General features: G+C 46.3%; 1 protein-coding gene across 2 annotated transcripts; it reads left to right on the top strand.

Annotated features, from left to right (window-relative positions):
- The first annotated feature begins 1,114 nt into the window (after positions 1-1,114).
- On the top strand, positions 1,115-24,581 carry LOC137344668 (apoptosis facilitator Bcl-2-like protein 14). Of its 2 annotated transcripts, none has more exons than XM_068007791.1 (6): positions 1,115-1,262; positions 9,451-10,230; positions 10,485-10,625; positions 17,289-17,353; positions 18,249-18,509; positions 22,918-24,581. In XM_068007791.1, exons 2-6 carry the CDS (start codon positions 9,474-9,476, stop codon positions 22,960-22,962), a joined length of 1,269 nt encoding a protein of 422 aa, XP_067863892.1. In that variant the 5' UTR covers positions 1,115-1,262; positions 9,451-9,473; the 3' UTR covers positions 22,963-24,581. The 2 variants fall into 2 exon arrangements, with proteins under 2 accessions (XP_067863892.1, XP_067863893.1); XM_068007792.1 differs by having other exon boundaries at positions 17,292-17,353.
- The last annotated feature ends 2,747 nt before the right edge of the window (positions 24,582-27,328 follow it).

The raw sequence follows: 27,328 nt of genomic DNA on the forward strand, positions 1-27,328 counted from the left end.
GATTAAAATCGGGGATGCACAAGAGGCAAGAATTAGAGCAGCGTAGAGATCTCAGAGGGTTGTAGGGCTGGAGGAGGTTACAGAAATAGGGAGGGGCGAGGCCATGGAGGTATTTGAAAACAAGGCTGAGAATTTTAAAATCGAGGTGTTCCTGGACCGGGAGCCAACGTAGGTTCAGTGAGCACAGGGATGATGGGAGAACGGGACTTGGTGCGAGTTACGGGCAGCAGAGTTTTGGGTGAGCTCAAGTTTATGGAAGGTTGAAGATGGGAGGCTGGCCAGGAGAGCATTGGAATAGTCAAGTCTGGAGGTAACAAGTTTGAGGGTTTCAGCAGCAGATGGGCTGAGGCAGGGGCGGAGACGGGCGATGTTGGAGCAGATATGTGGTCAGAAGCTCATTTTTGGTCAAATAGGACGCCAAGGTTGTGAATGGTTTGGTTCAGCCTCAGACAGTGGCCAGGGAGGGGGATGGAGTCGGTGGCTAGGGAATGGAGTTTCTGGTGGGGACCAGAGACAATGGCTTTGGTCTTCCCAATATTTAGTTGGAGGGAAGCTTTGCTCAACCAGTACTGGATGTCACGTAAAACAGTGGCGTTCTCCTCAACCAACTAAAAGAAATTATCTGGCCATCATCACATCACCTGCTGTGCACAAATTCGCTACCGTGTTTCCTACATTACAACAGTGACTACACTTCTAAAGCACTTAATTGTCTGTAAAGCGCTTTGAAATGTCCTGAGGTTGTGAAAAGCGCTATATAAATGCAGGTTCTTTCTTGCTCATGGTTAGTCTGGACTCTGTCGTGTGGTTGTGTTGTTTAGCTGTGTTAGGATGGAGCTGTCTTTAACCCGGCCTGTTTCTTTAAGGCCTTTGCTTAGGTGAGTAAGCGTTCTAAGTGGACACATCATGAGGTCAGTTAGAGTCTGTTTCCTCCTTGTGCTCTTTATTTCAGTAACAGGGCAGATAAACAAAACCGGGGAATTCATGTCAGGTGATTTACGGGAGAATGAGGACAATGCAAATCTGAGCAGGTGATCAAAGTAATTCAACCTTTATCCTGATTACGTGGCTCCTCCCACTGACTAGTCCCAACGTGTCCATTTAAGGGTGTGCTTTGATCACACATTAGGAGGTATGCAGTTCTTTTTAATCTGAATGCGACACAAGGTTCTTATACATCGTAAACAACCCGAGCACACTGATATCAGCCTTCCGACTGTCAAGGGCAAGAGGGTTTGGTCTGCACCCCTTCACTGGCACAGGTAAGCTCAGGGATTTAATTTGTTCTGAGGATTTCTCTGTGATTGGCACAGTTTCTCTGGTGACGGTGCCACCTGATGTGATATTCCTGCCCAGTCAGTAAACCTGCCAATTTTTGCTCTGTTTGCCCCACTCCTCGTTGGCTATTCAGCTCCATCGGCACTGCTCATCCCTCTGGTATCTCAGCCAGTGGGCCCTTATTCATATCCAGGCCTTGACTACCAGCGAACTATTCGACCATGGAAGGCACGATCATTTTCCTTATTCGAAAGGCATAAACTCGCAATTCCCAGCAGGACTCACTGGATAGCAATCAATAGAAGGGATGCTGACTGCTCCCTCTCCTCCCTAGACTGGGGCACTGAGGCCAATTCTAGTGCCTCCACTGCTACCCAGTTGGGATCAGGTAACTCAGCACAGATCAAACCTAGGACCAGCTGGTCTCCATGTCCCGGAGGCTAAGTAGGCTGTTCCTCTACCCATCGCCTACCCTCCCCCCACCCCATGAGAGGAGCTAAAAGGAGAATTTGACAAATGTATAAAACTGTGAGATAATGTACGGAATTATCGGTCTAAATAGAGACTATGGGAGATAATGGCTGGGATCATCCAAATCAGGCAGGATAGTGGCAGGGGCAGTAAGGAAGGGACCTTATAACTGGGAGGGGGCAGTAAGGAAGGGACCTTATAACTGGGAGGGGGCAGTAAGGAAGGGAGACCCTATAACTGGAAGAGTCAGTAAGGAAGGGAGACCCTATAACTGGAAGAGTCAGTAAGGAAGGGAGACCCTATAACTGGAAGAGTCAGTAAGGAAGGGAGACCCTATAACTGGGAGGGGGCAGTAAGGAAGGGAGACCCTATAACTGGAAGAGTCAGTAAGGAAGGGAGACCCTATAACTGGGAGGGGGCAGTAAGGAAGGGAGACCCTATAACTGGAAGGGAGCAGTAAGGAAGGGAGACCCTATAACTGGAAGGGAGCAGTAAGGAAGGGAGACCCTATAACTGGAAGAGTCAGTAAGGAAGGGAGACCCTCTAACTGGAAGGGTCAGTAAGGAAGGGAGACCCTATAACTGGGAGGGGGCAGTAAGGAAGGGAGACCCTATAACTGGAAGGGAGCAGTAAGGAAGGGAGACCCTATAACTGGAAGGGAGCAGTAAGGAAGGGAGACCCTATAACTGGAAGAGTCAGTAAGGAAGGGAGACCCTCTAACTGGAAGGGTCAGTAAGGAAGTGGACCCTATAACTGGGTGAGGGGCATCAGAGCACTCCTGATCCTGTCACTACCTGTCTTCCACACATAACCGTCCAGCAGGGTTGTTGAATTTTTCTCTGGAGTGAGAATCCTGGGAGATTTTACCTTTTCTAATCCAGGGACCCTGAGACCAATTGTGATCTTGTACTGGAGCCCTGGTTGAAATGAGTTAATTGAGCACCGACCTGTGATGGAATCTGGGGCCGTGTAATTCCGTATGGCTTAGTTACTGACTGGATAAACTTGTTGAGCAGTGAGGGCCCTTAATTACCTCGTACACTGCAATTTGTAGAATTCCGACTGATAATTTGTTCTGACGTTATTCCAGGCACACAAACAGTGTAATTAATGTAATTGAGGAGATCAATGTCGAGTGATAATCACTGCCCTCAGGCAGTGAGTCAGCAGATACTGAGTAGAGTGAAGGTACTTTCTACGAGGCTAACCGCGCACCAGTTAACAGTAAACAAAGTCCAAAGTCACTGCAGTGGATGGGCATGGGGGAGGTTTATTATTAGTACAATAGAGATGACAGGATATTTGTCTATCTATCACAGCTGCCGACACCATATTAATTAATATGCTGCTGGAGAAAGACAAAATTCAGGCTGAAAGGCTGGGCTGGATTTTATCCCAATTTGCAACAATGCACTTTTTACAGTTCAGCCCCTCTTCCAATTCCCTTCACTCCAGAGCACAGAAAAATGCACTTTCCATAGGCAGACCGGGTGTCATCTGATCAGCAATTGGCCCCTCCCCCCACACCATGCGCACTGTGAATGGCCATCGCAGGTTGAAGAATTACCCTTTTATATTTCATATCAGAGGTTGCACAGGCTGCCTGCCATGCACTCCTGTCCTATCCAATAAGGAGAAAATATCACAATGTCCAGGTTAAAACTACTAATCAAGTTTATTTGAAAGTACGTTAATTACATGCAGGCAAAAGAATTACTGCCAGCATTAAAATGCCATAACTTACATACTTTAAACTGTCTCGAAAACAAGAAGTGTCAAGCTGTTTGAGGCCTTCACAGAAACACTCCCTTGGAGGGAGTGCAGTGTAGGTTTACTAGAATGTTACCCGGACTTCAAGGGTTAAGTTACGAGGAGAGATTACACAAATTGGGGTTGTATTCTCTAGAGTTTCGAAGGTTAAGGGGCGATCTGATTGAAGTTTATAAGATATTAAGGGGAACAGATAGGGTGGATAGAGAGAAACTATTTCCGCTGGTTGGGGATTTTAGGAGTAGGGGGCACAGTCTAAAAATTAGAGCCAGACCTTTCAGGAGTGAGATCAGAGAACATTTCTACACACAAAGGGTGGTAGAAGTTTGGAACTCTCTTCCGCAAACGGCAATGGATACTAGCTCAATTGCTAAATTTAAATCTGAGATAGATAGCTTTTTGGCAACCAAAGGTATTAAGGGATATGGGCCAAAGGCGGGTATATGGAGTTAGATCACAGATCAGCCATGATCTTATCAAATGGCGGAGCAGGCACGAGGGGCTGAATGGCCTACTCCTGTTCCTATGTTCCTATAACCGAGGTTGTGATGAAATCTTGTAACTGAGTGGTGGTCAGGAACAACAACAACAACAACCACCACCACCACCACCACCACCCCCCGCACAGCCCGCTTCTACCTCCTTCCCAAGATCCACAAACAGGCCTACCCTGGGAGACCCATTGTTTCAGCCTGTTCTTGCTCCACGGAACTTATTTCCTCCTATCTTAACTCTATTTTTTCTCCCCTTGTCCAGCCTTTTCCGATCGACATCCACGACTCTTCTGACGCCCTCCGCCACTTTAACAGATTCCAGTTCCCCGACCCTAATTGTCTCCTTTTCACTGTGGGCGTCCAGTCCCTCCACACCTCCATCCCCCTCCAGGACGGCCTGCGGGCCCTCCGCTTCTTCCTTGAGTGGAGGCCCAACCAGTCCCCATCCACCACCGCCCTCCTCCGCCTGGCTGAACTTGTTCTTACGTTCAACAACTTCTCCTTTGACTCCACTCACTTCCTCCAAATAAAAGGTGTTGCTATGGGAACCCGTATGAGACCCAGCTATGCCTGCCTTTTTGTGGGATATGTGGAACATTCCTTGTTCCAGTCCTACTCAGGTCCCCTCCCTCACCTCTTTTCCCAGTACATTGATGACTGTATCGGTGCCGTTTCCTGCTCTTGCCCCGAACTGGAAAAGTTCATCAACTTTGCTTCCAATTTCCACCCTTCCCTCGCCTTCACATGGTCCATCTCCGACTCTTCCCTTCCCTTCCTCGAATTCTCTATCTCCATTTCTGGGGATAGGCTGTCAACCAATATCTACTATAAGCCCACCGACTCCCACAGCTACCTTGATTACACTTCCTCCCACCCCGCCTCCTGTAAGGACTCTATTCCCTTCTCCCAGTTTCTCCGTCTCCGTCACATCTGTTCTGACGATACCACCTTCCACACCAGTGCTTCCGATATGTCTTCCTTTTTCCTCAACCGAGGATTCCCCTCCACTGTGGTTGACGGGGCCCTCGACCGTGTCCGTCCTATTTTCCGCACTTCTGCCCTCACCCCTTCCCCTCCCTCCCAGAACCATGATAGGGTCCCCCTTGTCCTCACCCTCCACCCCACCAGCCTCCACATTCAACGGATCATCCTCCGCCATTTCCGCCCCCTCCAGCACGATCCCACCACCAAACACATCTTCCCCTCCCCTCCCCTTTCAGCATTCTGAAGGGACCGTTACCCCAGCGACACCCTGGTCCACTCTTCCATCACCCCCAACACCCGCTCCCCTCCCCACTACCTTCCCGTGCGAGCGCAGGAGATGCAACACCTGCCCTTTCACCTCCTCCCTTCCCACCGTCCAGGGTCCCAAACACTCCTTCCAGGTGAAACAGTGATTTACTTGTACTTCTTTCAATTTATTATACTGTATCCACTGCTCACGATGCGGTCTCCTCTACACTGGGGAGACCAAATGCAGATTGGGTGATCGCTTTGCTCAACACTCCGCTCTGTCCACAAGTGTGACCCTGACCTGCCGGTCACTCGCCATTTTAATTCCCCGTCCCACTCCCACTCTGACCTCTCTGTCCTCGGCCTCTTACACTGTTCCAATGAAGCTCAATGTGAGCTCGAGGAACAGCACCTCATCTTTCGATTAGACACTTTACAACCTTCCGGACTCAACACTGATTTCAATAACTTCAGATCAGAACCACTGCTCCCATTTTTTCGGTCAGCTAGTGCTGGTAATGGTTCTGCTGCTGCCATTTACAGCTACTCCTGGTCAATCTTTTGTTTAACCTGTCCCGTTACCACCTTCCTGCCTTGCACCATCATTTAATCACTCGTTCCCTCTCCCTATCACAGACCTTCCCTTTTGTTCTTTCCTCCCCTCCCCCCACTTTCCCTCACTCTGTACTTGCTGATAAACTTTAACTCTTAACATCTTCCAGTTCTGACGAAAGTCTTCGACCTGAAATATTAACCCCGTTTCTTTCTCCACAGATGCTGCCTGACTTACTGAGTATTTCCAGCATTTTCTTTTTTTATTTCAGATTTCCAGCATCTGCAGTATTTTGCTTTTGAACAAAAGCAACAACTTACATTTATATAGTGCCTTTAACATAGTAAAACACCCTAAGGCGCTTCATAGGAGCGATTAGCAAACAAAATTTCACATAAGGAGGTATTAGGACAGATGACTAAAAGCTTGGTCAAAGAGATAAGGAGCGTCTTAATGGAGGAGAGAGAGGTAGAGAGATGGAGAGGGTTAGGGAGGGAATTCCAGAGCTCAGGGCCTAGGCAACTGAAGGCACGGCTGCCAATGGTGGAGCGATTAAAATCGGGGATGTGCAAGAGACCAGAATCGGAGGAGTGCCGAGGGCTGTAGGGCTGGGCTACACAGTTAGGGAGGGACGAGGCCATGAAAGGGTTTGAAAGCAAGGATGAGAATTTTAAAATCAAGGCATTCCCTGACCGGGAGCCAATGTAGGTCAGCGAGCTCAGGGGTGATGGGAGAACGGGACTTGGTGCGAGTTAGGATACGGACAGCAGAGTTTTGGATGAGCTCAAGTTTATGGAGGGTGGAAAATGGAAGGCCAGCCAGGAGAGCATTGGAATAGTCCAGTCTGGAGGTAACAAAGACATGGCTGAGGGTTTCAGCAGCAGAAGAGCTGAGGCAGGGGCGGAGACGGGCGATATTACCGAAGTGGAAGTAGGTGGTCTTGGTGATGGAGCGGATATGTGTTCGGAAGCTCATTTCAGGGTCAAATAGGATGCCAAGGTTGTGAACGGTCTGATTCAGGCTCAGACAGTGGCCAGGGAGAGGGAACCATAAGACCACAAGACCATAAGAGATAGGAGCAGGAGTAGGCCATTCGGCCCCTCGAGCCTGCGCCGCCATTTAATGAGATCACGGCTGATCTGATTTTTACCTCAACTCCACTTTCCCGCCTTTTCCCCATATCCTTTGACTCCCTTGCTGATCAAAAATTTGTCTAACTCAGCCTTGAATGTGTTCAATGACTCAGCCTCCACAGCTTTTTGGGGTAAAGAATTCCAAAGATTCACGACCCTCTGGGAGAAGAAATTCCTCCTCATTTCCCTCTTAAACGGGCGACCCCTTATTCTGAGACTATGCCCCCTAGTTTTAGATTCCCCCCTGAGGGGTAACATCCTCTCAGCATCTACCCTATCGAGTCCCCTCAGAATCTTGTATGTTTCAATAAGATCTCCTCTCATTCTTCTAAACTCCAATGAGTATTGACCCAACCTGTTCAATCTTTCCTCATAAGACAACCCTTCCATACCCTGAATCAACCGAGTGAACCTTCTCTGAACTGCCTCCAATACAAGTATGTCCTTCCTTAAATAAGGGCACCAGAACTGTACACAATACTCCAGGTGTGGTCTCACCAGCACCCTGTACAATTGTAGCATGACTTCCCTGCTTTTATACTCCATCCCCCTAGAATTAAATATTCTGTTTGCCTTCCAGATTACCTGCTGCACCTGTATGTTGACTTTTTGTGTTTCATGTACGAGGACACCCAGATCCCTCTGCACCGCAGCATTTTATAGTATTTCTCCATTCAAATAATACTTTGCTTTTTTATTTTTCCTCCCAAAGTGGATGACTTCACATTTTCCCACATTATGTTCCATCTGCCAAATTATTGCCCATTCACTTAACCTGTCAATATCCCTTTGCAGACACTTTGTAAACAATTTTACAACACCAAGTTATAGTCCAGCAATTTTATTTTAAATTCACAAGCTTTCGGAGATTTTCTCCTTCCTCAGGTAAATGTGTAAACATTTACCTGAGGAAGGAGAAAATCTCCGAAAGCTTGTGAATTTAAAATAAAATTGCTGGACTATAACTTGGTGTTGTAAAATTGTTTACAATTGTCAACCCCAGTCCATCACCGGCATCTCCACATCAGACACTTTGTGTCATCATCACAATTTGCTTTTCCATCTATCTTTGTATCATCAGCAAATTTGGCCACAAGACACTCTGTTCCTTCATCAGACAATGGCTTTGGTCTTCCCAATATTTAGTTGGAGGAAATTTTTGCACATCCAGTACTGGATGTCGGACAAGCAGTGTGACAAATGAGGGACAGCGGAGGGGTCGAGGGAGGTGGTGGTGAGGTAGAGCTAGGTGTCGTCAGCGTACCTGTGGAATCTGACATTGTGTTTTTGGATGATGTTGCCGAGGGGCAGCATGTAGATGAGAAATAGGAGGGGGCCAAGGATAGATCCTTGGGGAACTCCAGAGGTAACGGTGTGGGAGTGGGAAGAGAAACCATTGCAGGTGATTCTCTGGCAGATAAGAATGGAACCAGGCGAGGATGGTGAGGTCAACCATGTCAAAGGCTGCAGAGAAGGATGAGGAGGGATAGCTCACCACAGTCACATTCACATAGAATATCATTTGTGACTTTGATAAGGCAGTTTCAGTACTATGGCAGGGGCAGAAACCTGATTGGAGGGATTCAAACATGGAGTTGTGAGAAAGATGGGCACGGATTTGAGAGGTGGCAACATGTTCAAGGACTTCAGAGAGGAAAGGGAGGTTGGAGATGGGGCGTTAGTTTGCAAGGACAGAAGGGTCAAGGGTGGGTTTTTTGAGGAGGCGGGCGATGATGGCAGATTTGAAAGGGAGGCAGACAGTCCCTGAGGAGAGGGAACAGATAACATGGGGGCCAGGATTGGAAGTTGGGTGGTCTGCAGTCTATTGGGAATAGGGTCGAGGGAGCAGGAGGTGGGTCTCATGGTCAAGATGAACTCGGATAGACAGATTAGTCGACTGGGCAGGAAGATAGATGAAATTTAGTGTGTAGAAATATGAGGTGATACATTTTGGGAGGATAAATAAAGAGAGGACATTTACATTAAATGGTAAAAACTTTAACAGGAATAGAGGAGCAGAAAGATTTAGTTTAGAACTTTGCATCCAATTTCAGGAGTCCTATTTTAGGAAGGATGTGAAGGCCATGGAGAGGACACAGAAGAGATTCACTGAGATGAGATCAAGGATGAGAGGCTTTAGATATCAGGAGAGAGATTAGATAAAGTGGAACAGAGAAGGTTGGAAGAGATCTAATAGAGGTGTTCAAAATTATGAGGGGTTAGGATAAATCAGGAAAATCACTTCCACTGCTCAGTGAGTCGGTAACTAGAGGGAATAAAGATCAGTGTAAAAAGATCAAAGAGAGAGGTTCAGAGAATTCATTTATTAATCCAGAGAATTGTTACCACAAACAGTGGTGAAAGCAGAATACGTAATAGCTTTAAAAAGGACAAGGATAAATAGTTGAAAAAGAGAAATTTAAAAGGGAGGGGGAATTCTACGTGACTAGCTCTTTCAGAGAGCAGGCACAAGTATGATGGGCTGAATGGCCTCATAAACTATGTTTTTTTTTAACAGAGTTGATCTCTGATACTAAACCAATGGAGCTGCTGCCTGAAGCTGGTGTCATGGACAGCCTTGGTCCCACAGAGAATGGTCTGAGTGTGAACATGAGCGGACTGAAGCCCAGCAGGGTGCTTGAAGTCTATGTCAAGCGCAGTGTAAGTCTAAGGGAAGGTGGCTTCACGGACAAGGAGCTGAAGTGGAGATCTCTTCCAGCAAAGATCCCACAAAAAATCACGAGCCGCAGAAATGGACCTGGGCTGAGCGACCCGGGGATACGTTGCAGGGCTAGAGAAAGAGAACAAAACGAAAGAGAAAGCAAAACACGTGGGGATGAGACAGTGCCTCCAGTTAGCAACTCTTCAAGTGTTGAGCCGACGGTGGAGAAGGAAGCCAGCAAGGGAAGGAGCAAGGATGGGAAGAAAGGGAAAAAGTCTCAAACATTCTTCAGCAAGGTGGCCAGTTTCCTGTGGAGAAGGAAAGGTGATGAGAAGAAAGATGAAGGAGGTAAAAGATCGAAGGAGTCTGGTCTGCCTCCAGAAGAACATCCTCCAGCACAGAATGGGGAGCAACCCCTTGCTGACAGTCAGGAGCCACCTGAAGAGCTGGCCATTGCTCACAAACCTAAGAGTACCAAGAAGAAAAGTAGTCTCAGGAGAGTTTTCTCTTTTAAGAAAAATAATTTTGAAGTTAAAGGGTTTGGATCTGGAAGTCCAGGAACCAGCAAGAGTAAAGCAGTCAGACCCAGCCAGCTGGATCTCAGAGATGTCTGCGGGCCCATGCATGGTAAAACAGGTAGGACCTGTTTGAATGGATTTCCATCATAATAAATGGAAATTCGGGAGCCAATCAACATCTGAAGATAAATCCATTTATATCATTAAGCAAATAAACCCATCCCTTTTATGATTGATCTCCTCCCCCACAACTTGAACGGTCTTTCCGAGTAAATCATGCAACTACTAATCCTGCATCTCCAAGTGTTTTATGTCGTGTTAAAAGCCAAAGGAAAGTTATTGAACCCAAAGTGTGACCTTTGTGTGTTCCAGACCCGGACACGGAGTGTCTGTATGAACAGGCGACGGAGGAAGTGAAGCGGATTGTGCAGACCTTGGAGTCCAGCGAAGGATGTGAGAATAAGGGCGGAAGCTTAGCAGAAGAATTAGAAACACAGGGGCCGACAGAAACTGGTGAGTGTGTGAGACCATCACCATAACAGAAATGAGCTAGTGGCCGAATTTAACCGCCGCCCTCCACCCACTGATCAATAGTTCATTCACCTGCGCAAACATCTTAGGGAAAGGCTTCTTCCATGTAATTAATGTAACAGAGTCATAAGCAAGTTCTTTATAAACGGGCTTTTTATAAACGGGGTCTTTATAAATGGGCTTACAATTCAGTTACACAAAGCAATCCTAGTCTCCTAACTAAAATACAGACGACATTGCAAAGACAGAATGCCCAGTCACCAAATAGTCTTTGGCCTAATTAGTTTCTGATTAAGGCAGTGACACTAACGAAGAAGCCTAGTTGACTCATTGAAAATGTGGACTGCTCTGGTCAGTTTTGTGTATTGACTGCTCTCCTGGTAGAGGCATTTCCTTAAAAATTCATCCAGTTGAAACCCATTTGTAATTCGCATTTAGCCTATTTAAAGTCATATACAATTAAATGGAGACCTCTTTCTCTTTTGCCCCAATGCTTTCAACTCATCAGTGAGGATACACCTTTGACAACAATCTGCAATGTTTCCATGCATTTGAGGCAGTGTAAATGGGACCTCTGAGCAGTGTGTGAGTGGGCGAAAGGCTTTCACACACCAGACTTGGAGGAAAACTTTGGAGATTCTCATGAGAAGGTCCTGATTTGGATCTGTGACCTCCTCTGCCAATCGTGTACCTGAGTATCATGTGGTTGAGATAAAATCTTTAGGTCTAAAATTATTTGTTGTTTTTGTTTTCTGACAATTGTCTCCTCTCTCCTGAAGGTCTACACTGTGTGCTAGGGGGTGCAGTTCCATGGGTACTGGTTGTTCACTGATACCTCAGCCAAGTCAGCCTTGACCATCAGTGTCGGCACCCATGGGGTTATCACAGCCAAGGCCCCTTTTCCTTGACCCCCTCCAACGTCCACATATGCACACTTCCAGTAGTTCCCCTATTGCTTCCCCCATTGAGGTCGGCTAATAGAACCGACTGGGGACACTCGGGTAAATTTTAACCCCCAAGGACGGGTGAGTTAGGGGCGGGTGGGAAGGTAAAAATTGTAAAAATGTAAAATCCAATCCTAACCTGCCTCCAACCAGCCCACTTTCGGTTTTAATAGAGGCGGGTCGGGGGGCCGGGCGACCAATCGGCTCTCAGGAGGCGGGTCGGTCAGTAAAATCTTTTAAGCAGGCTGCGGGCCTCCATTTTAACAGCATTTTTATTTTAAACTCCTGGGGCCGGGATTCCCGGGCCTTCTGCTTCACGTCATGTAAGAGGAGGCGAGAAGGCCCAGATCAACAGGTAAGTTGATAGATAGATCAGGTATCAGAACAGAAATAGCAGCTCAAAACTGGGCATCCATGAGGCACTGTGGGCCATCAGCAGCAGTAGAATTATATTCCAGCACAATCTGTAACCTCATGGCCTGGCATAGTCCTCACTCTACCATTACCAACAAGCCAGAGGATTAACCCTGGTTCAATGAGGAGTGTAGAAGAACATGCCAGGAGCAGCACCAGGCGTACCTAAAAATGAGGTGCCAACTTGGTGAAGCTACAACACAGGACTACATGCATGCTAAACAGCAGAAGCAACATGCTATAGACAGAGCTAAGCGATTCCACAACCAACGGATCAGATCAAAGCTCTGCAGTCCTGCCACATCCAGTCATGAATGGTGGTGGATAATTAAACAACCAACGGGAGGAGAGGCTCCATGAACATCCCCATCCTCAATGATAGTAGAGCCCAGTAGATAACAGAAGCCAGTCTTCAGCCAATTCGATTGCCAAGAAGAGTAGTAAGCCTGAGGATTGGGAGAGTTTTAGAAACCAGCAAAGGACGACCAAAAAATTGATAAAAAGAGAGAAAATAGAATATGAAAGTAAACTAGCAAAAAATATAATATAAGAGCTTCTACAAGTATGTAGAAAGGAAGAGAGTAGCAAATGTAAACGGTGGTCCCTTAAAGGCCGAGGCAGGAGAAATTATAATGGGGAATAAGGAAATGGCAGATGGGTTAAACAAATATTTTGTATCAGTCTTCACAGTAGAAGACACAAAAAAAATACCAGAAATAGTGGGGAACCAAGGGGCTAATGAGATTGAGGACCTTAAAGTAATTAATGTCAGTAGAGAAAAAGTACTGAGAAACTAATGGGACCAAAAGCCAATAAATCCCCTGGACCCGATGGCCTACATCCTAGGGTTCTAAAAGAGGTGGCTGCAGAGATAGTGGATGCATTGGTTATGATCTTCCAAAATTTCCTAGATTCTAGAATGGTCCCAACGGATTGGAAGGTAGCAAATGTAACCCCGCTATTCAAGAAAGAAGGGAGAGAGAAAACAGGGAACTACAGACCTGTTAGCCTGACATCAGTCATCAGGAAAATGCTGGAATCCATTATTAAGGAAGTGGTAACAGGGCACTTAGAAAATCATAATATGATTAAGTAGAGTCAACATGGTTTTATGAAAGGGAAATCGTGTTTGACAAATCTATTAGAGTTTTGTGAGGATGTAACTAGAGGGTAGATAAAGGAGAACCAGTGGACGTCGTATATTTGGATTTTCAAAAGGTATTCGATAAGGTGCCACATAAAAGGTTGTTACACAAGGTAAGGGCTCATGGGGTTGGGGGTAATATATTACATGGATAGAGGATTGGTTAATGGATAGAAAAGAGAGTAGAGATAAACGGGTCATTCTCAGGCTGGCAGGCTGTAACTAGTGGGGTGCCGCAAGGATCGGTGCTTGGGCCTCAGCTGTTTACAATCTATGTTAATGACTTAGATGAGGGATAATGTATCCAAGTTTGCTGACGATACAAAGCTAGGTGGGAAAGTAAGCTGTGAGGAGGACACAAAGAGTCTGCAAAGGGATATAAACAGGTTAAGTGAGTGGGCAAGAAGGTGGCAGATGGAGTATAATGTGGGGAAATGTGAGGTTATTCAGTAGGAGGAATAGGAAACCAGATTATTTTTTAAATGGTGAGAAACTATTAAACGTTGGTGTTCAGAGAGACTTGGGTGTCCTCGTACAAGAAACACAGAAAGTTAGCATATAGGTACAGCAAGCAATTAGGAAAGCAAATGGCATGTTGGTCTTTATTGCAAGGGGGTTGGAATACAATTGTACAGGGTTTTGGTGAGACCTCACTTGGAGTACTGCACACAGTTTTGGTCTCCTTATCTAAGGAAGGATATACTTGCCATAGAGGCAGTGCAATGAAGGTTCACTAGATTAATTCCTGGGATAAGAGGGTTGTCGTACAAGGAGAGGTTGAGTAGAATGGGCCTATACTCTCTGGAGTTTAGAAGAATGAGAGGTGATCTCATTGAAACATACAAGATTCTGAGGGGGCTTAACAGGGTAGATGCTGAGAGGTTGTTTCTCATGGCTAGAGAGTCTAGAACTAGGGGGCATAATCACAGGATACGGGGTCGGCCATTTAAGACTGAGATGAGGAGGAATTTCTTCACTCAGAGGGTTGTGAATGTTTGGAATTCTCTACCTCAGAGGGCTTTAGATGCTGAGTCGTTGAATATATTCAAGGCTGAGATAGATAGAGTTTTTTGGATTCTAGGGGAATCAAGGGATATGGGGATCGGGCAGGAAAGTGGAGTTGAGGTCGAAGATCAGCCATGATCTCATTGAAGGGCGGAGCAGGCTCGAGGGGCCGTGTGGCCTACTTCTGCTCCTATTTCTTATGTTCTTATGTTCTTATTCACTCCACGTGATATCAAGAAACAGCTGAGTGCACTGGATACGGCAAAGGCTATGGGCCCCGACAACATCCCGGCTGTAGTGCTGAAGACTTGCGCTTCAGAACTAGTCGCGCATCTAGCCAAACTGTTGCAGTACAGCTGCAACACTGGCATCCATCCGAAAAAGTGGAAAATTGCCCAGTTAAAAAAACAGGACAAATCCAATCCGGCCAATTACTGCCCCATCAGTCTACTCTCAATCAGTAGCAAAGTGATGGAAGGTGTCGTCGACAGTGCTATCAAGCGGCACTTACTCACCAATAACCTGCTCACCGATGCTCAGTTTGGGTTCCGCCAGGACCACTCAGCTCCAGACCTCATTACAGCCTTGGTCCAAACATGGACAAAAGAGCTGAATTCCAGAGGTGAGGTGAGAGTGACTGCCCTTGACATCAAGGCAGCATTCGACCGAGTGTGGCACCAAGGAGCCCTAGTAAAATTGAAGTCAATGGGAATCAGGGAGAAAACTCTCCAGTGGCTGGAGTCATACCTAGCACAAAGGAAGATGGTAGTGGTTGTTGGAGGCCAATCATCTCAGCCCCAGGACATCGCTGCAGGCGTTCCTCAGGGCAGTGTCTTCAGCTGCTTCATCAATGACCTTCCCTCCATCATAAGGTCATAAATGGGGATGTTCGCTGATGATTGCAGTGTTCAGTTCCATTCAGAACCCCCCAGATAATGAAGCAGTCCGTGCCTGCATGCAGCAAGACCTGGACAACATCTAGGCTTGGGCTGACAAGTGGCAAGTAATATTCGCGCCAGTCAAGTGCCAGGCAATGACCATCTCCAACAAGAGAGAGTCTAACCACCTCCCCAAGACATTCAACGGCATTACCATCGCCGAATCCCCCACCATCAACATCCTGGGGGTCGCCATTGACCAGAAACTAAACTGGACCAGCCATATAAATACTGTGGCTACAAGAGCAGGTCAGAGGCTGGGTATTCTGTGGCAAGTGACTCACCTCCTGACTCCCCAAAGCCTTTCCACCATCTACAAGGCACAAGTCAGGAGTGTGATGGAATACTCTCCACTTGCTTGGATGAGTGCAGCTCCAACAACACTCAAGAAGCTCGACACCATCCAGGACAAAGCAGCCCGCTTGATTGGTACCCCATCCACCACCCTAAACATTCACTCCCTTCACCACCGGCGCACTGTGGCTGCAGTGTGTACCATCCACAGGATGCACTGCAGCAACTCGCCAAGGCTTCTTCGACAGCACTTCCCAAACCTGTGACCTCTACCATCTAGAAGGACAAAGGCAGCAGGCACATGGGAACACCACCACCTGCATGTTCCCCTCCAAGTCACACACCATCCCGACTTGGAAATATATCGCCGTTCCTTCATCGTCGTTGGGTCAAAATCCTGGAACTCCCTACCTAACAGCACTGTGGGAGAACCTTCACCACACAGACTGCAGCGGTTCAAGAAGGCGGCTCACCACCACCTTCTCGAGGGCAATTAGGGATGGGCAATAAATGCCGGCCTCGCCAACGATGCCCACATCCCATGAACGAATAAAAAAGAAGTGCCTTTATTTCACTGCTTGTGTGCCAGGAGGAGCAGGAGTGTTTCCCCCCCAGACCAATAAGCCTACCTGCTGCGATCGGCCGATTTCCCCAACCCAACATGTCCGACCCACCCCCACGATCTCCGACCCCCCACGATCTCCAACCCTCCAAGATCTCCGACCCCTCCCACGGATCTCCAACCTCCCGCCACGATCTCTGACCTCCGCTATGATCTCCAATCCCCCCTCGATCTCCGTACCCCCCCCAATGACCGACTGACCCCCCCCCCCGATGATCGACCCGCTCTCCCCCCCGCCGATGTGTGACCCCAAGCCCCCGATGTCAGACTTACCTTCTGGCATCCACTCCCTGCCTGCTTTCCCGTCCAACAGGTTGGCCGGCTGTCGCGCAGGAAACCTACAGAAAATTTGAAAGATGTCTTTACTGTAAGGACGTCTGGGAAACCCCCTCCCCCTCCCCCCGCTGATCCCATTCATCAGTTTCCTCATGTCTGTCACAGTGACGAGTCTCCTAGCCTCTGGGCCAATTCCAGTCCGAGTTATGTTTGTGATTGTCCATCACCTAGTAAAGCAAGTGTTGGATATTTAGGTGTTAGCGTGGCTCAGTGGGTAGCACTCTCAGCTCCGAGATAGAAGTGTGTGGGTTGAAGTCTCATACCAGAGACTTGAGCACATAATCAAGGCTGAGGCTCCCAGTTCCAGTACTGAGGGAGTGCTGTGCTGTCGGAGGTGCCGTCTTTCGGATGAAATGTTAATGCCCTCTCAGGTGGACGTAAAAGATCCCATGGCACTATCCGAAGAAGAGCAGGGGAGTTGTCTCCAGAGTCTTGGCCAATATTTATCCTTTAACCAACATCACTGAAACAGATTATCTAGTCATTAACACACTGCTGTGTGCAAATTGGCTGCCTCATTCCCTACATTACAACAGTGACCACACAAGTACTTTGTTGACTGTAAAGCGCTTTGGAATGTCTAGAGATGATGAGAGGTGCTATGTAATTGCAAGTTCGTTCTTTACTGCGTTGGTTACATTTATCAGATTCTAATCCTCATCTGAACAGCAAACCGTGTAAACAAAATTATCAGCTAACGTTCCAACGTTGATACTTTCTCGCACCAGGAGAATCGATCCTTCACAGCCTTTAAATGAGATCATTTATACAAAGAGAATGGGAGGCCCTGTGATTTGGAAACTTTTCTATTTGTCATTGGATGGTCTAGCCCACAAAGTGAATACCGTACAGGATCGGGCCAAATGGGATTCTGATCCAGGCCTAATCCCTTTATACAGGATTGCTCCTGGATGGTACTAATATGGTCCTGCTTTATCTTCCCAACAGTAGACAAAACCATTTGGAAAATCGTTGCAATACTCCAAAACGTTGGTGATCACGTTGATACAGAGGTAAGATGTGTGATTTTTTTTGTTATTCATTCTCTGGATGTGGGTGTCATTGGCAAGGCTGGCATTTATTGCCCATCTCTAGTTTCCCTTGAGAAGGTGGTGGCGAGCCGCCTTCTTCTTGAACCGCTGCAGCCCGTGTGGTGAAGGTTCACCCACAGTGCTGTTAGGAAGGGAGTTCCAGGATTTTGACCCAGCGACGATGAAGGAACGACCGATACATGTCCAAGTTGGGATGGTGTGAGACTTGGAGATGATGTTGTTCCCATGCACCTGTTGCCTTTGTCCTTCACGAGGTGGTAGAGTTTGTGGGGTTGGGAGTTACTGCTGCAGAAGTCTTCCATCAGTATTGGTCTGAAACACAGACACTGATGAATCCTGGAGGATTCCTGGGTTATAAGGAGATTTTTCCCTTTGAAGATCAAACAATTCCCTTGAAGATGATGCCATCATGGTGTGACACATTTACATTGGCAGTTTGTATTATTAAATGTGGATGTAGGAATTTGGGAGAGAAATGATACATAAATGTGACAAAGACATGCAACAGGAAGTAAAGTTTCGCAGACAGGAAATGCGTGCAGAAACAAGGTTTTTAATGAGACATAGATATATACATACGAGATATAAAGTCTAACAGGACACAAATTCAATAATTGCAACCAGACTTTTGATACACGTATAATTCAGTGATGACTTAGTTTACATTAACTTATTAAAACCAATAGATTCAATACTACCATACAACAACTTTAGTTTTAGTCACTGCTTGTACCAAATTGAATTGCATCATCTTCGATCACTGGATATATTGACTTGGCAGCTAATTGGTGACTATTGGTGAGGCCTCACTATGTTGCACTGGTTCCTGATTTCAGTTTGCATTTGTCTCTGGCAGCTCCAAGGGAATTCGCTGCTTTCCACCTTCTTTGCGGACATGAGCTACAATTCCTTCAAGCAACTGGCAGACCAATACATCGAAAAAGAAGTGAGGAGCAAGGTGACGCAGGCGAACTCCGACTTGGTCAAGTTTGCTTTTACACTTGATTTTACTGCAAAGGTAGCGGGGATCTGTAGCCACCAGATCAAACGGATCACTGGCTTCGGGAGCCAATACCTCCAGGATGCGTGTTGGCAGCTGCCCAGTTTCAGTGATCAGGTGGGTGCAAACTCTGTAGTGCAAACACCCAGCATTCCGGACGAGCGTGTGGCAAACTCGTGGGAAAAAATTCGGAAAGATCATGGATATATCCAACATGAAATTACATAGAATTATCTACAGCATAGAAACAGGCCATTCAGCCCAACTGGTCTATGCCGGTGTTTATTCTCCACATGAGCCTCTTCCCACTCTAATTATCTCTTCCCACCCTGCTTCTGTATCCCTCTATTCCCTAATCTCTCACGTATGCATCAAGCCTCCCCTTAAATGCATCAATACTATCTGCTTCAACCACTCCCTGTGTTAAAAAAAAATCCTCCGAAATGTTTTAATTGCTCTGTTAGTGGCAATCTTATACTTATTCCCCATTGTTCTGGACTCACCCATAAATGGAAATAGTTTCTCTACATCCACCCTATGGAACCCCTTCATAATTTTAAAGACCTCCCTCTACAGGTCTCCTCTTAGTCTCTTTTCCAGAGAAAAAAGCCTCAGTCTGCTCAATCTTTCCTGATAGCTGCACCCTCTCAATTCCTTGTAAATCTTTCCTGCATTTTCTCCAATGCTTCAATATCCTTTTTATAGTGTGGAAACCAAAACTGCACACAGTACATCAAGTGTGGTCTAACCAAGGTTCTACATAAACTTAACATTATCTCCCAGCTTTTGTATTCTATTCCTCTAGAAATGAACCCGAGTATTTTGTTTGCACTCTTTGTGGCCTTATGAACTTGTGTAGTTACTTTTAGTGATTTATGTATCTGTATTCCCAGATCTCTTTGCTCTTATATTCCATTTAGTTTCTTACCTTCCAAAGAATACGTGGCCTCCTTATTCCTTCTATCAAAATGAGCCACCTCACTCTCGCTAAATTGAATTTAATTTGCTATTTATCCACCCATTCTGCAGCCTGTTTATGTCTTCCTGTATTTTGGTGCAGTCCTCCATATTATTAGCCAAAACTTTGAATTTGGTATCATCTGCAAATTTCGATAATATATCTCCAATTTCTGAGTCATCATCATTTATACATATGGTAAACAACAGTGGTCCCAGCAAAGATCTCTGCAGGACACCGCATTCTACTTTCTTCCAGTCCAAGAAACTTTCCTTAACTCCTACTCCTTATTTTCTGTTTCGTAGCCATCTTTTAATCCATTCTGCTACCTGGTCCCTGACTCCACGCACCCTGACCTTTATCATACCTCTTATGTGCGGCATCTTATCGAAGGCCTTCTGAAAGTCCACGTATACCACACCCGCTGCATTGCTCTTGTCTTCTTTCTGCTTTTTTTCAAAGAATGCAACATGATTGATTAAACATGACCTTCCTTTTAGAAATCCATGCTGAATATTTTTATTATAATCTCTGTCTCTAGATGTTTCGTTACCTGATATTTTAGCAAAGATTCTGGTATCTTTCCCACCACTGCGTTAAGCTAGCTGATCTATAGTTCCCTGGCCTATATCAGACCATCCCCCTCCAGAAACATGGCAAAACCATGTATAATGTAATATATATTATTGATAATTAAGATTGCATACATATTGTATGAAATCACCTTGTTTTCTTCACCTTTGTCAATCTGTGGCCCATGTTCTGCTCATTGTATTGCCACACAATGGGTGAACAAAGAGCAAACCCAATATCTTTCTTACCTCCTTGTAATGATAGGGGTCATTGCTTCACACCAGAGAGACAGTCCTGCTGAACAGATCTGTTTCCCAGTGAAAGTGCCAGGGGTGCTATGTCAGATACAGTACATGTGTCTGTCCTTCATTAGACCCCCCCCAAAGTCTTTCAACACAAACCTCAACGAAACACCCATCGCTGTAACACTGCAGCCTCCCCTTCCCCAGTCCAACACATCAGGAGCATGAGTTTCACCTGAGTGACATCCTGTCTAAGTCAAGACTCAGTTTTACCACCTTCTTATTAGTGGGAAAGCCCAAAAGGAGATCTGTTTGAAACTGTATCTCTGGTCTCGAGGCCTCTTGGTAGCCAGTGGAAGTCTATGAGTGGGATGTGTTACATGTGAGTATGGTGTAACAACTTATCAGCCAAAGGTTGCTCCTAGTGTAAGGTTATGGTTGTTTTCTTTTCTTCTTTATTCATTCTCGGGATGTGGGCGTCGCTGGCAAGGCCGGCATTTACTGTGCAGGTAGGCTTATTGGTCTGGGGGGGAAACACTCCTGCTCCTCCTGGCTCACAAGCAGTGAAATAAAGGCACTTCTTTTTTATTCGTTCATGGGATGTTGGCGTTGCTGGCAAGGCCAGCATTTATTGCCCATCCCTAATTGCCCTTGAGAAGGTGGTGATGAGCCGCCTTCTTGAACCGCTGCAGTCTGTGTGGTGAAGGTTCTCCCACAGTGCTGTTAGGTAGGGAGTTCCAGGATTTTGACCCAGTGACGATGAAGGAACGGCGATATATTTCCAAGTCAGGATGGTGTGTGACTTGGAGGGGAACGTGCAGGTGGTGTTGTTCCCATGTGCCTGCTGCCCTTGTCCTTCTAGGTGGTAGAGGTCGTGGGTTTGGGAGGTGTTGTCGAAGAAGCCTTGGCGAGTTGCTGCAGTGCATCCTGTGGATGGTACACACTGCAGACACGGTGCACCGGTGGTGAAGGGAGTGAATGTTTAGGGTGGTGGATGGGGTGCCAATCAAGTGGGCTGCTTTGTCCTGGATGGTGTTGAGCTTCTTGAGTGTTGTTGGAGCTGCACTCATCCAGGCAAGTGGAGAGTATTCCATCACACTCCTGACTTGTGCCTTGTAGATGGTGGAAAGGCTTTGGGGAGTCAGGAGGTGAGTCACTCGCTGCAGAATACCCAGCCTCTGACCTGCTCTTTTAGCCACAGTGTTTATGTGACTGGTCGAGTTAAGTTTCTGGTCAATGGTGACCCCCAGGATGTTGATGGTGGGGGATGTCAAGGTGGGGTGGTTAGACTCTCTCTTGTTGGAGATGGTCATTGCCTGGCACTTGTCTGTCGTGAATGTTACTTGACACTTATCAGCCCAAGCCTGGATGTTGTCCAGGTCTTGCTGCATGCGGGCACAGACTGCTTCACTATCTGAGGGGTTGTGAATGGAACTGAACACAGTGCAATCATCAGCGAACATCCCCATTTCTGACCTTATGATGGAGGGAAGGTCATTGATGAAGCAGTTGAAGATGGTTGGGCCTAGAACACTGCCTTGAGGAACTGCTGCAGCAATATCCTGGGGCTGAGATGATTGGCCTCCAACAACCACTACCATCTTCCTTTGTGCTAGGTATGACTCCAGCCACTGGAGAGTTTTCCCCTGATTCCCATTGACTTCAATTTTACTAGGGCTCCTTGGTGCCACACTCAGTCAAATGGGGCTGCCTTGATATCAAGGGCAGTCACTCTCACCTCACCTCTGGAATTCAGCTCTTTTGTCCATTTTTGGACCGAGGCTGTAACGAGGTCTGGAGCCGAGTGGTCCTGGCGGAACCCAAACTGAGCATCGGTGAGCAGGTTATTGGTGAGTAAGTGCCGCTTGATAGCACTGTCGACGACACCTTCCATCACTTTGCTGATGATTGAGAGTAGACTGATGGGGCGGTAATTGGCCGGATTGGATTTGTCCTGTTTTTTGTGGACAGGACATACCTGGGCAATTTTCCGCATTGTCGGGTAGATGCCAGTGTTGTAGCTGTACTGGAACAGTTTGGCTAGAGGCGCTGCTAGTTCTGGAGCCCAAGTCTTCAGCACTACAGCCGGGATGTTGTCGGGGGCCCATAGCCTTTGTTGTATCCAGTGCACTCAGCCGTTTCTTGATATCACGTGGAGTGAATCGAATTGGCTGAAGACTGGCTTCCGTGATGGTGGGGATATCGGGAGGAGGCCGAGATGGATTATCCACTCGGCACTTCTGGCTGAAGATGGTTGCAAACGCTTCAGCCTTGTCTTTTGCACTCACGTGCTGGACTCCGCCATCATTGAGAATGGGGGTGTTCACGGAGCCTCCTCTTCCCGTTTCTTTGTTTAATTGTCCACCACCATTCATTGCCCTGAGAAGTTGATGATGAGCCTTCTCCTTGAAGTGTTGGTAACGATTTTAATATAACTGAGTGGCTTGCTGGGCCATTTCAGAGGGCAATTAAGAGTCAAAAACGTTGGTGTGGGACTGGAGTCACATATAGGCCAGACCGGGTAAGGACGACAGGTTTCCTGCTGTAAAGGACATTAGTGAACCACAATCCAACAGCTTCATGGTCACTTTTACTGACACCAGCTCTTTATTTCCAGATATTTTAAGCTGAATTCAAATTCTCACACTGCATGGTGAGATTTGAACTCGCGTTCTCGGGATTATTAATCCAGTAACATAACCACTACATTACTATACCTACTTTGTATGTAATATTCTCTCTATTTTTGCAGCAAGAAACAGAAAACAACACAGAGAAAATTCCAAGTCCGGACTGAAGGTGAAGGCTGAATGGATGATTACTTTCAATTTTACTGTCCGGAGATGGCTGTCACTTCTTGAACCTGACTGACAGCTGGGCTCAGCTGACACTGCTGGACCAGTAGAATGACCCAAGGCTATTTGTTTGGATAAAGCCATCCATGTTTTATTCCTACGACAGGAGGCAGGATCACCAGTCGACTGGAAGAGATGCTGCAGTTACCACCGTTACTTGACCTTATTTAACTCATCGGGACCACTTACAGCACTACAGCCGAGCAGGACATGTGAATGGTCTTCCAGACTGTGGACTAACTCCCTGTGGTAGATAACTGACCATAGGCCGGGCTTTGCAGGCTCCGGCTTCAGAATTAATTGGGATTGTTTTGTTCCCCTTTAGAATGGATCATTTTGTGGGTCTCTCCCCACCTGGCATGGAACATCTCTAGACCGGAGCATGGGTTGGGTTGTAGAATGGGCCCTGTAGTTTTATAATCCTATCTCCAACCCACGCAATCTTCTAGAGATGCTCCATAGCTGGAGTCTAACCTTAAAGCATTACCCTGTAGTGTTTATGGTGGTTTGCCCACCTGCTCACCGTATCGGCTGAACATTCCCATTTCACTGATAGCTGGGAGTTTCCTGTAACCAGCTATCCAACCAGGTAACAGGGCACAGGGAGGCAACTGAACAGCCTGCTACCTGCCCAGCTGGAGGGTGGGAGGGTCAGCTTATGCTGTGACACCATCCCAGAGCAGATGGTGCCTCACCGTAGAAGATCCCTCATATCACATGGTTTATACGAAGGCTAGCAAGCCGTGGATATGGAACTGCCCCCCGAGCTGGCAGACCTGGCAAGGTTTTTTTCCCCCCTCTGTTAAAATGGGATTGGTCGATTTGCGCAGTACATTTAATTTCTATCACAAGTGCCTTTTTTATTGTGTGTACTGGGGGGAGGGTGGGTTACCTGAATAGGTTTTATATATTTTCTGATGCCTTTATATTGAGGTATTTATTGTGTACAGAGGTCTGAAGGGTGACTTTAGTGTAGTGGAGAGATGCTGGGGAATGTCAGCGTGACAGTGTGTGCAGTGGGCTAGTGGCTAGTATGTTTGTTCTGTTTGTAGTGATAGGGATGGGCATCGATGAATATGGGTGAGAAAGAAGGTGGCGTATGTGTGATGGGGAGCTGGAATCGAAGCTGTGCCTGGTTGGGTTAGAGATTGTGGGCAGCCTTTGCGAAAAAGTATATGGGTTTACTGAAGAGCAGTTCTTTTCAAATTTGTGAGGTAATTAAAGTAGGAAGAGAACTATTTGTTATTGAGCATTGATACCAGGAGTGAGGGGCTGTTGGTGTAGGTGGGAACTATTTGTTATTGAGCATTGATACCAGGAGATTTAACTCATGTTCATCAAAAAATCTTTAATGATTGAAATAATTCTGATAGTTTTCTTCCACATCGAGAACAGTCTTTAATCTCACTGCCAACATGACAGGGGGTCTCGAGCAGAAGTAATGTTGAACGATGCCTGAAATTCTAACACGGATTTACTGTAACCTGCTGGTCAAGGTAACCTGCTGAAACAGGACTGGGTACTTGTATTGAACAGAATAAACAGAGAGATTTCAATGAAAGCCAGTTTCACTGGGACCCTGAAAATTCATCCATTTCTAAATGTAGTAAATGAAATGCAGCACAGTATCATCTAGGAGCATACAGAAGGAGGAGTACATGGACCCCCGGTCTGTGCTGAGTCAGCTGATCCCAACATGGCCAGAAGTGGATTCAGGGTCCTGGTTTGGGGAGGGGAGGGGGTGGGGGCATGGGAGGGGGGTGTGGAGGGTGGGGGGGGCGCAGGAGTTGGGGGCGGGGTGTTATCACACCTGTGGGTGTAGGCTGAGGACAAGATCAGGGTTAGTAACACTGGTCCCAAAGACAACTAGTCCACTGACACTCACTGTCAAGGCTAACACATGAATAATGGTCCCTACATGGTGAGGTAACCATTGCTGGTTCCTACATGGTGTAGCTGTTTGAGGAGAGGGTGACCCGGCAGAACATATATCAAAAGTATCTGCGTTGACTCAGTTTTAGCTGAGTGAGAAGGTCATGGGTTCAAGCCCCAGTCCGGAGACTTGAGCACATAATCTGGGGCTGACACCTCAGTGCAGTACTGAGGGAGTGCTGCACTGTCAGAGGTGCCGTTTATCGGATGAGACATGAAACCGATGCACCGTCTCAGGTGGGTTTAAAGGATCCTATGGCACTATTCAAAAAATAAAGCCAATATTTATCCCTCACCCAACATCACTGAAACAGGAAATCTGGTCATTTATATCATTGTTATTTGTGGGACATTGCTGTGTGTCTCTACATCAAGTATTTCCTTCACTCCCAGTGAAGGTCACTGTGTCCAGTGTAAGTTTGTGAATCACTCCCAGTGAAGGTCACTGTGTCCAGTGTAAGTTTGTGAATCACTCCCAGTGAAGGTCACTGTGTCCAGTGTAAGTTTGTGAACCACTCCCTTCACTCCCAGTGAAGGTCACTGTGTCCAGTGTAAGTTTGTGAATCACTCCCAGTGAAGGTCACTGTGTCCAGTGTAAGTTTGTGAATCACTCCCTTCACTCCCAGTGAAGGTCACTGTGTCCAGTGTAAGTTTGTGAATCACTCCCAGTGAAGGTCACTTTGTTGAAAATGTTGTCAGTAGGACTCCCTTGTCCTAAACAGTGGGGCAGATTTCTCTCTAATTTTGTCCCATTATTCTTTAGACATTCTGGTTTTTTCACAGCTGGGTGAATGGAATGATGTCATCACACCAATTTAACATAAAAAAGGTGTTTTTGTAGAATCTTACCATGTCTATCCGAGACGTGTCAAAGGACTTCACATACAATGAACTGCAGTGACTGTTGCTATGTAGACAATCACAGCAATCTCTCTGTACACAGCAAGATCCCACAAATAGCTAGGAATTGAATTCCCTTTCAGTTGACCTGTTTTGGTTTTCGGTGTGTTGGATGAGGGAGGAATGTTGATGGAAATACCTGGAGAAACATGAAGGAAGATTTTCACGTGTGTTCTGATTGGCTAATTTTCTTTCATTGCTGTACTAGACTCCCACTGCATGAAGTCATTCATGGTAACATCACATACACCTGCCATTTTTATTCAGGTCTTTTAAAATCAAAGTATTAATTATTGCGACAGAGAGGGAAATGCTGTTATGAACTAGTCTTTTTAAAAAAACAACAACTAGCATTTATATAGTGCCTTTAACATAATAAAAACATCCCAAGTTGCTTCACAGGAGTGTTTTCAAACAAAATTTGTCGCCGAGCAACATAAGGAGATATTAGGGCAGGTGACCTAAAGAGGTAGGTTTTAAGGAGCATCTTAAAGGAAGGGAGAGGTGGAGAGGTTTGGGGAGGGAATTCCAGAGCTTAGGATAACATAGAATAATGTCACAAAGCACTTCACAGAGGCATAATCAAGAAAATGTCGCTCTTTGAAAGATTTGACCAGACTCCCCTCAGTTAAGTTACGTCTCTCATGAACCAGCAGTGTAGGCCTTTGGTTGTGTTCTCCATTGTTAGCCATTACCCTGATCTGCAGCAACTCTGTGTATTACAATTTGTTCTTTTTCTAACACATTTTCCTTCTGCAAATGGCAGATCAAGTCTCTCAGAAACTGAAACCTGCCTTTTACTATCTGCTGTGCTGTTAGAGGAGCCCAGCTCAGACATTTAACACCAATCACGGTTACTGGGCAACACGCAGGAGGCCCAACTATGCTAATCCTGAAGGTAGAAAATATTACAACACTGTACAGGTTAAATTACTATGCAGATCTATTTACAATTAAAATGGTTCACATAACAGCTTGCATTCTTCGAGTGTCTATAACATAAAAACATGCCCTAAAGGGTTAAGGGTTTCACAGATAGGAATGTGGAAAACAGAGCGACTAGGAGCAGTGGCTGAAAGATTGTTCCAAGAGGTGGGCTTTGGGGACAGAAGCAGAAAGCTAGGCAAAGTCCTTAAATTGGATGCACTGTTTAAAAGAGTCGTTGTTCCTACAGCAACTGCTGGCAAACCCTTGAAAAGGTGCAGACATAGGCAACACTCTAGCAGATACTCCTGGAATTCCATCGCTCATGAAACATGTAGTGCAGAATCACATAGAAATTACAACACAGAAACAGGCTGCTTGGTTCAACCAGTCCGTGTTGGTATTTCTCCTCCATGTGAGCAGTAATCCTTATCCTGCGTGCTCATCCATGTCCCATATCCCATTATTTCCCCTTTCCTTCAGTCACCTATTTATTCTTAAATCTAAATCTGTTACATTTAATCTTGCACCAGCTCCCCTCAATCTAGGCCC

The sequence above is a fragment of the Heptranchias perlo genome, chromosome 27 (genome assembly GCF_035084215.1).
Source record: "Heptranchias perlo isolate sHepPer1 chromosome 27, sHepPer1.hap1, whole genome shotgun sequence".
Taxonomy (NCBI): Eukaryota; Metazoa; Chordata; class Chondrichthyes; order Hexanchiformes; family Hexanchidae; genus Heptranchias; species Heptranchias perlo.